The sequence below is a fragment of the Myxine glutinosa genome, chromosome 10, assembly GCF_964187855.1.
Source record: "Myxine glutinosa chromosome 10, kmMyxGlut1.1, whole genome shotgun sequence".
Lineage (NCBI taxonomy): Eukaryota > Metazoa > Chordata > Myxini > Myxiniformes > Myxinidae > Myxine > Myxine glutinosa.
The window spans coordinates 12,143,258-12,159,958 of record NC_136270.1 but is presented as its reverse complement, the minus strand read 5'-3'; the positions used below and the strand labels follow the sequence as shown (position 1 = coordinate 12,159,958).

At 44.1% G+C, this 16,701-nt stretch overlaps 1 protein-coding gene across 2 annotated transcripts in view; it reads left to right on the top strand.

Annotated features, from left to right (window-relative positions):
* Positions 1-257: 257 nt before the first annotated feature.
* The window catches only part of CDK14 (cyclin dependent kinase 14), a 298,871-nt gene continuing 282,427 nt past the window's right edge, over positions 258-16,701 (top strand). Inside the window, exons 1-3 of one of the 2 annotated variants that reach the window (XM_078785339.1) lie at positions 258-390; positions 6,727-6,972; positions 15,557-15,651. In XM_078785339.1, coding sequence (XP_078641465.1) covers positions 334-390; positions 6,727-6,972; positions 15,557-15,651 — 398 coding nt within the window. In that variant the 5' untranslated portion in view covers positions 258-333. The remainder of the gene's footprint in view (positions 391-6,726; positions 6,973-15,556; positions 15,652-16,701) is intronic. The other variant, XM_078785338.1, reaches the window with a different exon arrangement.

The following is a 16,701-nucleotide window of genomic DNA, read 5'->3' as shown; positions in this document are numbered from 1 at the left end:
TATTACTTATTAGGTTTGTTAACTTGCATTGTTGGATCTTCATGCGCAACACATCGCGCGGATTACATTTTGGACAAATAAGGCAAGCGTCAAGATCATGCAGGATCTATGGAAGTGCATTTGTAAGTGCACGTCCGAACCGTCGTTCCTGCTTTCTCCTCGTAAAGGGCACACACACACACCCTAGCGGTTAAGCTTCAGACACGTGCTCCCCAGCGCCACTCCCACATGCTCCCCAGCGCCACGCCCACATGCGCCCCAGCGCCACGCCCACGTGCTCCCAGCACCAACCCCTCGGAGCATGCACCTGAACCTTGCCGGGGCCGCGCGTACATGAAGGGCAATTTTGTGTGGCCGTGCCCTGCGGCGCCCAGAACTGGGGAGGTGCTGGTGAGTGCGGCGACTCACCATGACGCACACGTGCACAGGGTGGTCGTCGGGGGCTCCTGACGCATGACGTGGCTAAATCATGATTGTCTTAAATCCGATTGAGAAGCATTTTTGAGCTTGTTTTGCCAAAGCAGGCGTGTTGTTCGATATTCCATTTGTGAACATCGTTCCTTTGTCGATTGGCAGTTGGCACCATTCACTTTGGTCGTCCGCAGGAAAGTATTGCTGCTTCTTTGATTCATCCGTAAACCATTTGACCCTGGGATAGAGGTCACCTGTCAAAACGAGGATGGAATTGGTGTCTGAATGGTTAATTAAATTCTTGCACTTGCATGTTATGGAGCAAACGTTGCGCCAGTTCATCTGCTTTAGCAAACAAATGAACATTGTTAAGCTAAATTCACATATACATAGTGATGTAACTAAAGGCAGATATACGGGAAGGTCTCAATTTTTTTGGTAGGCCAATCAGATACTTTCAAAGGTTTGACAAATGCAAACATAGGGGCATACCCCCTGGGCGCTCACCTGGTAGAATAAAGCAGTATACTACACTGACTGAAGGTATTTTAAACAGTATCATGGCATTTTGTACCAATATCAATGGTTGCTAGAAGACAGGGCAGCATGTACAATCATACTAACGTAATCATAAGACCTTAAACAAACAAACAAAAAATACCTATTTTGGGGGGCAACTCCTCACCCCCCCCCCCCCCCCCATAGACTACCTTAAACCCCAGTTATTTTTTAATGCCGTGAACAAACTTTGGTGCATCATGGGTGGTGAAGGTTGTGGTCAAGTTTCATCGTCACTGTGTGTGTAGTTTCTGAGAAAAAAGCAAATACCTATTTGTGGGGTGGGGGGGGGGGGGGCAACCCCCCTAGTAGACCTCTCAGGGCCAATTTTTTTTTGTTTATTCCGTGAACAAACTTTGGTACATCACGGGTCAGCAGGTTGTGATCAAGTTTCATCGGAATTCCATGTGTAGTTTCTGAGAAGAAAGCAAATACCTCTTTTGGGGGGCAACCCCCTCTCCCCCGTACACTACACCCCTAAAGGGGAAGATTTTTTTTTCATGCCTTGAACAAACTTTGGCACAGCCCAGGTGGTGAAGGTTGTGGTAATGTTTCATTGAAATCGTGTGTGTAGTTTCAGTGAAGAAAGCAAATATCTATTTTGGGGGGTCAAACCTGGACCCACTTTGACTCCCCGTTGACCCCCCTAGACTACGATTTTCCTAGTGCCGAAAACAAACATTGGTTTCTCACTGGTGATAAAGGTTGTGGTCAAGTTTCATCGAAATAGTGTGTGTAGTTTCAGAGGAAAAAGCAAATTCCTATTTTGGGGGGTCAAATGTCGATCCACTTTGACCCCCAGTAGACCCATTTACACCCTGATTTTTTTAAATGCCGTGAACAAACTTTAGTCACAACACAACAAATATAATTTGTGCAAAGTTTGGTCACAATTCCATCAGCGGTTTCGGAGAAGAAGTTGCAAGTGTTTACGGACTGACGGATGGACTGACGGACTGACGGATGGACTCATGGACTCATGGACTGACGGACTGACGGATGGACTGATGGACTGACGGATGGACTGATGGACTGACGGATGGACTGACGGACTGACGGATGGACTGATGGACTGACGGATGGACTGACTGACGGATGGACTGATGGACTGACGGATGGACTGACGGACTGACGGACTGACGGACTGACAGATGGATTGATGGACTGACGGTTGGACTGATGCACTGATGGATGGACTGATGGACTGACGGACTGACGGACTTACAGATGGACTGATGGACTGACGGACTGACGGATGGACTGATGGACTGATGGACTGACGGACTGACGGATGGACTGACTGACTGATGGACTGACGGACTGACGGACTGACGGACTGACTGATGGACTGACGGATGGACTGACGGATTTACAGATGGACTGATGGACTGATGGACTGACGGACTGACGGATGGACTGACGGATTTACAGATGGACTGATGGACTGACGGACTGACGGATGGACTGATGGACTGACGGACGGACACCGCGCAATCGCATAAGCTCCACCGGAACTTCGTTCCAGGTGAGCGAAAAATATTCAAAATATCTTTCTGAATAAATAACCTTCATTCGTTAAGAAAATAACATTAGAATAGACGTTATTGGTGACACAATTTAAAACAAGAAAGAGCAATCAGAGATTGCAGACCCTCGCCAGGACACGTTTGTATTTTGTGTGATGTTTATTGATGCCACAGATTTATGTTCAATCCAATATGGCTGCTGAACCACGTGACCAATGACGTCTTCAATTTAATTCTCTGATACAATTTTTGTGTAGATCATGCACAAGAAATTTCAAACTGATCAGATCAAGTGTTCTACTTGTCTAAAAAGACGTCATAATGAAAGCACCGATGACATCATCATGAACATGTTGTTCTCCATGATGAGTACTCGACAATTATGTTGACTTCAAATTTGGCCGATGTTGACTTCAAAAATATGTGGTGGTTGAGTTCAGTTAGCTGACATGCAACTCTTCTTCAAATTTCAATAAAACAGGACGAAAATTGAGGATTTTAGGGTTTTGTAAAGGTTATTAACCTTTGGCCTATGTTGACCTTTTGGCCCAAGTTGATCTAAAAAAAAATAGCTGGTGGTTGAATTCAGTTCGCTGATGTGAAAATCCCATTCAAATTCCAAGTCAATCGGAGGAAAATTGAGGATTTAAAAAATTTGAAAAGGTTATTGACCTTTGGCCTATTATATTATGTTTATGGGGGGAGGTTAGAGAATACCGTAGGAAAGGTAGGATTTCATAGGAATAGTATGGACCGTGTGACGTGTAGTAGCATCTCGATGTACATAAGCAGGGAAAATGTAGCTTAAGTTTGTGTTTAAATGTGCACGATACGAGGGTCGTGCTTGTGATAAGATAGAGAGGGATTAAAGTTGAGGAAATGTGTGTAAAACCTCATTAAGCCTCCCCCAGGCGTGTGCCGGGTGACTTTCTGTCAGGCAGAAGGATAGGGGGCGGAGCTATAATCGTTCCCTGGACAGGGGTGGAGCTCAGTGCCTGGAGGAGGAGCAAGCGTCCTTGAGGGAGACCAGGGAGGAGCCCCGGAGAGAGAGAGTTCTGTGAGGAGGATTGAGGGAGTTTTGTGTGCTAAAAAGGAGCGGGAACTGTTCTGGGAGGATTGCGCCACATATTTGACGAGAGGTTGCTTGTTGGTTGGGTTCTGAAAGTCCGAGGAGAAGACGGAGGAGCCTGAATTGGGCGGGTTGAGTGCGTTGAGGAGCTCGCTGTTTTGTGCGGAAAACTTGGAGAGTTCTGTGAGGAGGATTGAGGGAGTTTGGTGTGCTAAAAAGGAGCGGGAACTATTCTGGGAAGATTGCGCGATATTTGATGAGAGGGTTTCTTGTTGGTTGGGTTCTGAAACTCCAAGGAGAAGACGGAGGAGCCTGAATTGGGCGGGTTGAGTGTGTTGAGGAGCTCGCTGTTTTGTGAGGAAAACTTGAAGAGTTCTGTGAAGAGAATTGGGAGTGAGCAGAGCTGAAAGGAGGTCGCCCTGCCTGCCTGCCTTAGCCCTGGGCTTGTGTTTGTCTGCCTGCTGCCCGTTCATCATCCTACTCGTCTCTTCATCGTCTCTTTGTCGTCCAGCTATCATCTCACATTGCTCATCACCTCACCCATCGCCCTGCTCATCTCCTCAACACCCAGCTCCGTGCCCCCATCTTCCTGCTTCCCCGTTGCCACAAAGATAAGTCGCCCGGTTTTGTGTCCCTTTTCCCCCGTCTGTGACCGTGACTGAGAGTGACGCGCCTGGCCTAGGCTTAGCTTTAACAGGATTTATTTTACCTCATTATTTTACCTCATTATTTCACCTCATTATTTTACCTCTTTATTTTACCTCATTATTTTACCTCATTATTTTACCTCATTATTTTACCTCATTATTTTACCTCTTTATTTTACCTCTTTATTTTACCTCATTATTTTACCTCATTATTTTACCTCATTATTTTACCTCATTATTTTACCTCATTATTTGACCTCATTATTTGACCTCATTATTTTACATCTTTATTTTACCTCTTTATTTTACCTCATTATTTTACATCATTATTTTACCTCATTATTTTACCTCATTATTTTACCTCATTATTTTACCTCATTATTTGACCTCATTATTTTACATGTTTATTTTACCTCTTTATTTTACCTCATTATTTTACCTCATTATTTGACCTCATTAATTTACCTCTTTATTTTACCTCATTATTTTACCTCTTTATTTTACCTCTTTATTTTACCTCATTATTTTACCTCATTATTTGACCTCATTATTTAACCTCATTATTTACCTCATTATTGGACCTCATTATTTTACATCTTTATTTTACCTCTTTATTTTACCTCATTATTTTACCTCATTATTTTACCTCATTGTGTATAGTGATTATTGACACAAACACACACACACATTTTTTTTTTGCCAAGTAACAAACACAAACAAGCTAGAGCGGCACTCGGTAGAGCACATACCTACGCCAAGCTGAACAGTTTACGTTTTGTATCCCGATGATAGGCCGGATCTGGATTCGAACCTGAAACAAAATCTAATGGGCTTGTTTTTGTCACCTAACTAACTCGTCCACCAAATTTCGTCATAAGTCATCCATAACTTTTTTTAAAATATGATGTCATATATCGCTTTCTGCCTGATCTCTCAATGGTGAAGAAAAACTTGATAAGTTAAATGTAATTATCGTATCCAAATCGATATTCAGATCTTCACCCAAATCTAATCAATTCTTCCTTGTCACACACACAAGTCCACCCAGTTTCGTCCAAATCCGGCCATAACTTTTTGAGATATCCTGCTATTGATCGTTTTTGGCCCTATCTCCCAATGGTGAAGAATCATTAAAAAATTCTCGTAGCCGGATCCAGATCTTCATAAAAATCTAATCAATTTGTCCTTGTCACACACCCAAGTGTCACACACCCAAGTGTCACACACCCAACGTCTCCACCAAATTTTATCAGAATCCATGCGCAATTTTTTGAGATATCCTGTTCACAAACAGAGAGACTGTAGTCAGGTTCACTATGTTTTTTCGTTCAAATTTTTTGGAGATTAGCAAAACTATTCATTTTTTTGGAATATTCAGAGCATGAGGAATCCAAAAATTAATGTTGGCATTTGCATAGACACCTGCATGGCCGCCATTTTGGATTTTCAAAATGGCCACCATAAAATACTGTACATAATTTGCGCTATCTCGGCTTCTAGTCAACCTAGAATCTTATTTAAATATGCTAATCCTATGTTTTCTGGTTCAGGAAAACCATTGGTGGGATCATTAGACTTCTAATCCTAACACTTGCTTCACTTTAAGGACTTTCCAGATGACACTCAGGACAGTGATGAAGATCTGTAAAAGCATATTCCTGAACGGTATAGACCTCGTAGATCCTGTGTATCGGACTTATAGTTCAATCTGATACTAACAAGGCTGCTTTCTTGCTTTATAAACCCATACCTACAACTTCAAAGGACTTGCAATATCATGTATTATGTAATACAGTTATATCACAAATATAAAGACAATGGTTTTCAATTACCTTTGTTTGTTGCTTTTCTAGAATCCTGAGCACTATTTTGAGGCCTTTATTGGATTCCTTGACCCAGAAAACATAGGATTAGCATATTTAATTAAGTCTCTAGGTTGACTAGAAGCCGAGATCGCGCAAAATATGTATTTTATGGCGGCCATTTTGAAAATCCAAAATGGCGGCCATGCAGGTGTCTGTGCAAATGCCAACATTGATTTTCGGATTCCTCATGCTCTGAATATTCCAAAAATGTACAGGTTTGCTAATCTCCCAAATTTTTTAACGAAATTATATTTGTTAACATAGTGAACCTGACTACGGGGGTGAAAACGTAACCGCTGTCAACCTTCGGTGACGCAGGTAAAAAAGACAATACCTGAATAAAAAACAAGTTATTTCATGAAATTCCTTTTCCTCTTTTCTGGGAATTTTATTTCCCAATCTTAATGTGTGTAGATTTGATTCTTTTTCCAGTTTGTGGTCGGTGTTTTGGCAAAATATGAAACTGCTGTGTACCAGCTATCATGCCATGGTGCATTTTTAGTTTAACATGTCATGTATCTTGTCATATATAATGTTAAACAATGAACCAAATAGTGCAGGAAACACATTTTCTCTCATTAAAAATCTACCGAGTTGGTTTCCAATTTCACTGCTTTATTGTTGGCATTCCTGTTCTTGTTTTCCCGCAGATGTGTGTCGGCAAAATGGCAGTGCATAGCTCTCGCATGGCAGAGCTAGGTGACAGGCAACCTGATGCTGGTGCAGAAGAAAGGCGAAGCAGAGTGCAGGGAACACAAAGTGGCCTGGTCCAGCTACCCTGGCCAGAAACGCAGGTCAAACGTGTGCACTCGGAGATTGGTGCTGGGTTTTTTGGCAAGTTCTGCCACGGGACTCATGGCCTGTCCAAACCAATGGATCACAACAGCCCTGGCTTGGTAAGTGGTGGCACAGCAATTGGGTTTTGTGCAGGAAATTTACTGTTTCCCGTTTTTTTCCGTCATAGCCCATAGGCCCGATGGGCTATGACGGAAAAAAAGACGAGCTGAAAGAAAGAGCTGAAAGAGCTGAAAAAGATGAGCTGCCCTATGGCATAGGGCAATGTGGTCTCTGGAACAGTGTAGGCCAAAAAAAAAATTATGAAAAAAAAAAAACGTCGTTTTTTTGGAGTTAAAAAAAAAATCGCCGGATAGTGCCGAAGCCTTTTTAAATTAATGACAGTTATATACAAGTAAACATTCGCATAAATAAATACAAAACAATCACCAGACATTTGAATACAAAGAAATCAAACTATTCCGGAAGTGTACGAAGTTGGTAGTATGGCTTCTTCTTCTTCTTGCTGATCGGCATCACACAACTCAGAAAGTTGATGAACACAACATTCACCCACCAGCATATATATGAACCCCATTCCTCTCCTGCCTCTCCCCTCCCCTTCCCTTCCCCCCTCTCCCTCCTCTCCCCCCCTCCCCTCGCATTCCCCTCTTCCCTTCTCCCCCCTCTCCCCTCCTACCCTCCCCTTCCCCCTCCCTCCCCTTCCCCCTCCCTCCCACTTCCCCCCTTCCCCTCTCCCCCCCTTCCCCCCTCTCCCCCCCTTCCCCCCTCTCCCCCCCCTTTCCCCCTCTCCCCTCCTACCCTCTCCTTCCCCCTTGCCCAATCTTGTGTCTGACTTCCTCAGACAATTCTCGGGTTTTCTTTATTTTCTCCATTCTCATTGCGGAACACACAGTAACAAAAAAACAGCAGAATGACTCCTTTGCTCTATTAAAACTAGTTGAATGAGTGATTTTTATATTGCAGGCACCTGCAACTCACCACGGGTGAGTTCAATTCCAAAGTAAAGGAGAATCACCTGCTTGAAATCTAATTATTTCTGACAACTTCTAAAAGGTGCCAATAATATTGTCCAGGCCATTTTAGGATTTCTATGAGGAATAAGCTAAGATTTATTAATTTTTTTATTATTGGGGTTTAAAGGGGGTCCTCCTGGGTGTCCTACCAATAAGGCATTGAAAAACCGGGGTCTAAGGGGGTTTACTGGGGGTCAAATTGGGTCCAGGTTTGACCCCCCAAAAGAGATATTTGCTTTCTTCTCTAAAACAACACAAACAATTTCGATGAAACTTGACCACAACCTTCACCACCCGTGATGTACCAATGTTTGTTCACAGCATTATAAAAATCTGCCCTTTTGGGGGTTTACGGGGGATTTGCCCCCCAAAATAGGTGTTTGCTTTCTTCTCAGAAACTACACACGCAATCCCGATGAAACTTAACCACAACCTTCATAACCCGTGATTTACCAACGTTTGTTCACGGCATTAAAAAAAATCTGCCCTTTTGGGGGTCTATGGGGTGGGGGGGGGGGGTTGCCCCCAAAATAGGTATTTGCTTTGTTGTCAGAAACTACACATGCAATCCCGATGAAACTTAACCACAATCTTAATCACCTGTGTTGTACCAAAGTTTGTTCCTGGCATTTAAAAAATCAGGGTCAAAGGTGGTCTAATGGGGGAGGGGGCGAGGGGGGTGAGGGGGTGCCAGGTGCCAGGGGTGCCAGGTGCCAGGGGTGCCAGGTGCCAGGCGAGGTGGGTGCCAGGGGCATTGTCGCTATTTTTTTTGCCGCTATTGCCGTACATTTTATTTTTGGCCAGGGCAGTATCACCGAGTGTGTGTGTGTGTTGAAACAGGGATGTTGTGTGGTTCCAGAGCAGTTCAACATCTATGCATGTGATTCAGTGGAACGCTGGGCACAAAGAGTTGCAGATATCGTGGAGTACGAGTGAATGTGAAGTAAAAACACGACCAAATCTATTTATGGATGAGGCCAGGTTCACTGACCTCCAATTGATAGATTATACAGTTCTACATGCGTACTTGACACCATACGAGCAGATGTTGAGGTTCTGCATAAGTACATTGAGGTATAAGCTGACTTTGGTATGTCAGTCAGTGTATTCCAAGATTACTCTGATGACAAGATGACATAGTCCATGAGCCAGATAAAATTTGACTACCAAAAAAGAGGGCAAATCGCCACTATATTTTTCAGTTAGCCGTACATATTGCCTGTATGAAAAAATGTGATGGACATTTGAATTCGGTAGGTAAACCTATTTTGGCGGCCATTTTCATATTTCATCAATTTTCATATCTCATAAATTTGGCCGTAACTTTTAATCGGCTGGTCTGAGGCACATGCACCCTACATAAGATATGTTCAGTATGTCATTTGGCATATTTCAAAGTAAACTAAAAGGAAATTTGTTCACTACCTGTCGAGATAATTGGGAAAATATGTAAAAAAAATGTGTAATTTTCATGAAAAAATGCTCAGCTTGCCCAGCTTGGGGAAGGTTGAATATTTTTCATTGCTGGCTGTCATTAATTATTTAATGAATAGGCTGTGCGCTTGTGGAGAGTTTCCCTGTGCCAGTGCATTTTGAGGGTAATTTACACCCAAAAAACATTCTTCAAATCCGTAAAAACGGAATGAAGAATAAAATCTATAAGTTGTGTGTTATATATAGGGACATTTGCAAACAGAAATTTTAACGTAGAGCCATTTTATGTTACTTCAGGTGAAGAATGATGTACGTTTGATTGCAGTCATTTCATATACATGATATAATAATCCACTTACCGATGATGGTGTCTGTTCGTACTCTGGTCAGGCTTGTATCGTCTGACTTCTGGGAGTTGTATGCCCCCGGTTGCTCGTCGTACTACCCTTGTTGTTTCACCGCTGACATCATCAGATGGTTGCCAACTGTCACTGGACGTTTCGACCCATTTGTCTTTATGCGGCTTCCAATGGGGATCTTCGCGACGATACCATAACCAGCATGACGCCCTCCCTGCTTGCTCTCCGAGTCTGCGTATAACTGTCCTCCTCTGCCTTCCTCGAATACCTAGCATTTGGCACATCCTCTAAAATGACTGCGCAGGGAATCCGTGACAGTCCACCTCCACAGGGAATAGTCATGTCTTCCAGCCCCTCTGTTGACACATCTCCATCAGCTCGGCGTACTTGGCACTGCTCCTCTCATAGGCCTCCTCGCAGCCTTCTTCCCATGGGACTGCTAACTATCACGATGATGATCTTTCGCTGAGTTGACCAGATAACAACATCTGGCCGAAGGGTTGTATGCACAATATCTGGAAAGGCTAGCTTCTGGTGCAAGTCCACCTGCATCTCCCACGTAGATCCATCTACAAGGCACGCCTTTGATTGATGAATATGTGTAGGCCTCTGATGTTCTTGCAGACTTTATATGTAAACAATGTGTGTTCAGTCATCATCGCTATCCGACGAAACGTTTTCAACCTGTAGAAATTCTTCTTCGTCATTCACCATGTTGGAGCATGTCAACAGCTTGCAGGCTTCTGTACATTTGAGTGCATTGATAATACATGTGCAGTCAGATGGCCGGCAAGATCGAGCACACTTGCAAGACAGGAGACTTATCACGACCTCTGGAGCTGGGGAACCTGTCATCCACTTTATAACTGGAATGCCGTTTCCACTTGATGTCCATCCATGACCTGCGATAGGATTGGGAATGTCTGGGGAGTTAATCAAACTACGTCTCCAGATAGCAGCCTGGTAGTGCGGGGGCCAGGGTTGCTCTTGTTTGTCTTGTTCGATTTGTTCACGCAGGTACAAGGCAACGCGTTTGAGCAAAGATTTGTATGTTTGCTGTTCGTCGTATGCGTCCAGTTTGTTTTTCAATTGTATGTCGTCAATCATGATTGATTCAGCCGTCAAATTGTCTGGTCTAACATACACTCGGCGACCTACTGTGAAGAAATGTAACGACTCTCCAAATTCAGTCTCAAGAGTTCTACGTAGGTGGTTCCTTGTCGCATCTGTGACCTTTCCTATTCCCCGTGCTTTTATGACCGATACTACATGCGCAGTAAGTTCAGTGAAAGGAACAATGCGTTGGTTGGAAAACAAATCATCCCGAATATGAGCAAATAGCGACGTAAGGGCGGCTTTCTCTATTTCTTGGTAAGGGTTCTCATCTGGGGCAGGTTTTTGTGCCTGTGGACGTGTATATGCCCTGCAACAGGTCCTGTGGAATTGGGCTTCAGCCGCTACGATGTCCCGTGAAGTTATCGAAATAATTCGTTCATCTAGGAGTTGGGTTGCAAGTTCGCGAAGTGTTTTGTCTGCTCTAAGTTCCACAGCTTGTTTCAAAGGTTCACGACTTTTTGAACCTCTCATATACTTTGTTGTCTTCTGACAAAAAATGCATATTTTGTCATAGACTCTCGTATGTGTGGTGCGCACTTGTCGTGATGATTCTCTTGGGTTTGAGGTATTGTCTTCTTTTGTGGATGTTTCCTGTTTTGACAAACTGGCCAATGATTTTTTGTGGGTGAACTGTGCTTTGCATTGTCTATGGTAATGCAGTGTGGGTATACCAGTTGAATCATGCATCAAATTAAGAATTGGTTCAAATTGCCTTACCCTTGCGGCTGCCTGCAATACGACCCATGATTGTTCATCTTGTGGTGATGATAGTTCATGCAGTGGTGACGCTTTCGTGCATATAATGCATGTTTGGAGAGACAATTTCCTTTTTTTCGCTTTCAATTCTGCTTCAGCCATGGTTTGTCTTGTTGGCTTGGGATTCACTCAATACCTGAGAATACACAAACAACACATCTATTATATTTTGCTGGTTTGATAGATGCATTTATATTTAAATATATAGATATAGTCCTTGTGCCCACCGTCGAATTTTGAAGTTTGTTTACCAAAAACGAGGGCACGTCGCCACAATATTTTTCAGCTAGTCTTACATGTTGCTTGTATATGAAAAAATGTAATATATATTGCAATGATATCAGGTTTTGTTGAGCATTTTTGCGTTGAAATGGCACATTTGTGACATATTTTCTCAATTATCTCGACAGCTAGTTAACCAATTTCCTTTTAGTTTACTTTAAAATATGCCAAATGACATACTGAACATATCTTATGTCGCGGAGCATGTGCCTCAGACCAGCCGATTAAAAGTTACGGCCAAATTTATGAGATATGAAAATTGATGAAATATGAAATTGGCGGCCATTTTGGAAAATGGCCACCAAAATGGGTTTAGCTACTGAATTCAAATGTCCATCACATTTTTTCATAAAGGCAATATATAATTCTAACTGATAAATATAGTGGCGACTTGCCCTCTTTTTTGGTAGTCAAACTTCAAAATTCGACGGTGGGCACAAGGACTAACATACGTAGCTGGCAAAGAGGGAACAGATGACAGAGCTCCAAACCTTGTGGTGACGGTCGGACAGAGAGAGTTTGAGTTTCGAATTTGGGGTCAGCTATATCATCTGGAAGGATGCAACCCGACTATGTAATAAAACATGTCTCACAATCCACTCCCAAGCCTACAAAGACCACCTGCAGCACTACAAAGATGCCCTCTCCCGCGCCCGCTTCACCTACTACTCTCAAATAATCCACTCTGGCTCCGGAAACCCAAAAGCACTCTTCTCCACAATAAACAAACTCCTCAGTCCCCTGGATACCACCACCCAGTCATTCACAGTCGACAATTGCATTTCTTTCCTTTCATTCTTCCAAAGCAAGATAGACAACATCTACAGCAGCTTAACCACCACCGCACCTGCTCCCCCTCAAACCATCTGCCCCCCTTTATCCTGCCAACCCCTATCTCAGTTTTCCCCAGTCTCCCCTACTGACCTCTCTGAACTCCTCACAGGAATGAAAACTGCCACCTGCACTCTGGATCCCATCCCCTCCAGCTTTGTTAAGGCTTGACTTCCTGCTCTCTCTCCACTTATCACTGCAACGATAAAGTCCTCCCTGTCTACTGGCATCGTCCCACCATCCCTCAAAATCGCTGCTGTCACCCCCATTCTGAAAAAACCTGGACACAACCCTGACATCCCAAATAACTTCAGACTCATCTCCAACCTACCCTTTCTGTCAAAAGTTTTGGAACGCGCTGCAGCCACTCAACTCAAACATCACCTCTCTGCCAATAACCTGTATGAAACATTCCAATCCGGATTCCGCCTCAACCACAGTACGGAAACTGCACTCCTCAAAATCACCAACGACCTTCTTCTCTCCTCCGACGCCGGTAACCTCAACATTCTCATCCTTCTCGACCTCAGCACTGCCTTTGACACCATCAATCACATCATCCTCCTTACCCGACTTGAAACCACCTTTAACATCACTGGCACTGCCCTTTCTTGGATCAAATCATACCTCTCCGACAGGCACCAGTTCATCTCCATCAATAACTGCAAATCCCCCACCGCTCCCCTCCCCCAAGGTGTCCCCCAAGGTTCAGTTCTCGGTCCCCTCCTCTTCATCCTGTACCTGTTCCCCCTTGGTCACTTAATCCATCGTCATGGTCTCCAACTCCACTGCTTTGCCGATGACATCCAGCTTTTCATTTCCGCCAAGTCAATTTCCACCGTCACCCACTCTATCCTGACAAACTGCATCACTGAAATAAAATCCTGGCTTCAAATCAACTTCCTCAAACTAAACTGTGATAAATCCGAAATAATCATTATTGGACCAAAAACGCTCACCAAATCCACCCATAACTCCACCCTCAACATCGACGGCATCCCAGTATCCACCTCCCCTCACATCCGGAATCTTGGCATCATCTTTGACCAAACCCTCTCCTTCGACAAATACACTAAACAAATCACAAAGACAGCCGCCTTTCACCTGAAAAACATCGCCCGTCTCCGTCCATCCCTCTCCTCCACGGCTACAGAAACCCCCATCCACGCCTTCATCACCTCCCGTCTGGACTACTGCAACAGCCTCCTCTATGGTTCACCCTCAAATATCATCAATAAACTTCAATACATTCAGAACTCCGCTGCCCGTCTACTCACCCAGGACACAAACACAACATTTGAGAACAAGGACATCGAGAAAAATGTGGGAGGGGGAGGGCTTGGGGGGTGGTGGGAGAGGTATAAAACACATCAAAACTGCAAGGACTTCCAGGAAAGAAGTTGGAATTTCAAAAAAGTGTATCTGGGGTGAATTAGCGGGGGTAGAAAAGATCAAGGTTTTGGATGGGGGAAGATAAGAGATGGTGGTGAACAGCGGTTTTAAAGACCTGGAGGGAGGAGTGGGATTGAAGGGAGTGGGGGAGTTTGTTCCAGAGGCGGGAGAAAAGGGGAATGAAAGAGTGAAGGTGAGCAGAGAGCCTAGATTTTGGCAGTTTAACCATAAGAGGGTTGCTGGCAGATCTTGTGCGACCTGTAGGAATATTAGGGGGACAGAGCACAGAGAGAACTGGGGGAGCAAGGCCGGATACGAGTCGATAGAAGACAGAAAGACCACCAACCTGCCTGCAGTGAGTGAGTGAAAGGCCCTCGGAGTTAGCTTCATCGCAGGAGATTCCAATGATTCTGAAAGCTTTGGTTTCAACAGCGTGAAGCCGAGCTAGGTGTGAGGCAGGAGCACCAGCCCAGAGGAGGGGAACAGTATTCCATTGAGCTGCGGATGAAAGCCTTGTATGTGGTGAGGAGCTCAGGTGTGCCAAGGAAGGACTTCACACGACGGAGGATGCCCAGTCGGCGACTGGCTTTGGAGGCCAGCTTGGAAATGTGGTTATCCCAAGAAAGATCATGGCAGATAGTGAGACCCAAAAGGTTGAGCGACAGAACTTCTTGGAGAGGATTGTTGAGAAAGTAGATGGGAGGGTTTTCCAGTCGGTCTTTTCGGAGAGACATAGTAAGAGTGTGGGATTTGTCAGGATTGAAAGAAATGTTCCACTTGTTTGACCAGTCTGTGATTTTGTCCAGGTCTGCAGAGAGTGAGGAGGCTGCAGCCTGCCGATCTGAGGGATGAGGAATGGAGCGGCAGATAGTGGAGTCATCAGCAAAGAGATAGAGAGGATTTTCCAGAGAGTCGTAGAGATCATTGATGAAGACCAGAAATAGCACAAGGCCCAGGACACTACCTTGGGGATCTCCAGCCAGAACAGGAAGGGGGAGATTAGAGAAATCCATTCAGGGCCACACGTTGCCTACGACCAGAGAGGAAGTCCACAAGCCATAAGTGGAGATTTCCATGGATACCATAGGAGGAGAGTTTGGTGAGCAGAGCTGGGTGGCAGACCATATCGGAGGCACGTGATATGTCAAGGGAGACAGCTCTGATTTCCTGTTCGGCATTGAGGACCTCCATGAAGTTAAAAGACATCATGTACACATGATGACATAATAGGCATCTCAAATCAGTAGCAGTAGGCTCAGCACATAACATCTCAGAGTGTCAGGCAGCAGTGGGGAAGGACGGAGGGGGAGGGGCGATGTTTTAACTTCATTCACTGGCTGAGTTGGTTTAAAAAAAACATTGGCAGACAATGGGAAATCTATGGAGTTTATGGTATCCCAGCATCATGAGCAATGTGCTCAGACAGGGACACTAATTAGGCTCATCTTGGTGAATGTTTGAGTGATGTTTTAATAGGTCAATGCTATCTTCTCTTTCAGCCTACCAATCCAAAGTTTGGGAAAACGGAGTCGTATGAGAGATTAGAGAAACTTGGGGAAGGCTCATATGCAACTGTCTACAAGGGTAAGAGCAGGTAAGAGAATCTCTCAGAATTGAAGACGTCATTTTTTGACAATTTGTGGGATGGGTTATTATACTGTGTGGGGAATTATTTTTGTTACAAGATACAATTCTTATTACTGAACAAGCCTTTTCATTTTTGTTTTCATTTCTGCTGTAGCATGTGGCTTATGAAAATCGAATAGGATGCAGTACTGCGATAGGATACAGTGGCAAAATAATGTGAGGAGTGGAGAACCTGCCTTGACTGATTTACTTCTGTTGTTCGTTTTTAAACTCGAAAGCATCGACATACATTTCGCTTTACATAGTTGGAAAAGATTTAACGTGCCTTACATAAAGTCTTTATATAAATATGAAACCCCAGGAATATGAAAAAATATAATTAGACTACAGTTCAATCCCTAACTTCTGTTTTCAGTCGCTGAACTTTTACTAAGTAATAATAAATAACTAATTCCACATTAAGGAATCATACCCTCCCTCCTCTCCCCTCATCTCTCCTTCTTCCTCCTTTCTACCCCCTCTCTTCTTCCCCCCTTTCTCCTCTCTCCCTTTTACTCCCTGTCCCTGTATCGTGTCCAACCAGATACATTAAAAACGGCTATTACAATGCATACTAGTGGGGCACCTGTAGGGATCCCACGGGCATGGACGTGTGTGACATTTGGACATCTTCATTTAGATGCTGCACATTCAGTTTTACAAAATGGTTACTGGCAATTTATCAGATCCACAAATGATGTAATCTACACAATTTATTTACCTCTGATAACATGTGAATGCATGTGCATGCACATGGGAAATACAGGTGAAATGTGTAATTACACCAAATGTAAAATGTGACTTCAAGAGCTAAAATCTTCTCCCTCCCTGCCCCCATCCCTCCCACATCACACACACTGCACAGGGGAGAGGATCACACATCAGGGAGAGGATCACACACAGGGGAGAGAATCATACACAGGAGAGGGGGGAGAGGAGCACAAACAGGGAGAGGATCACATACCGGGGAGAGGATTACACATACTGGGGAGGGGGAGTGGATCACACACCGGGGAGA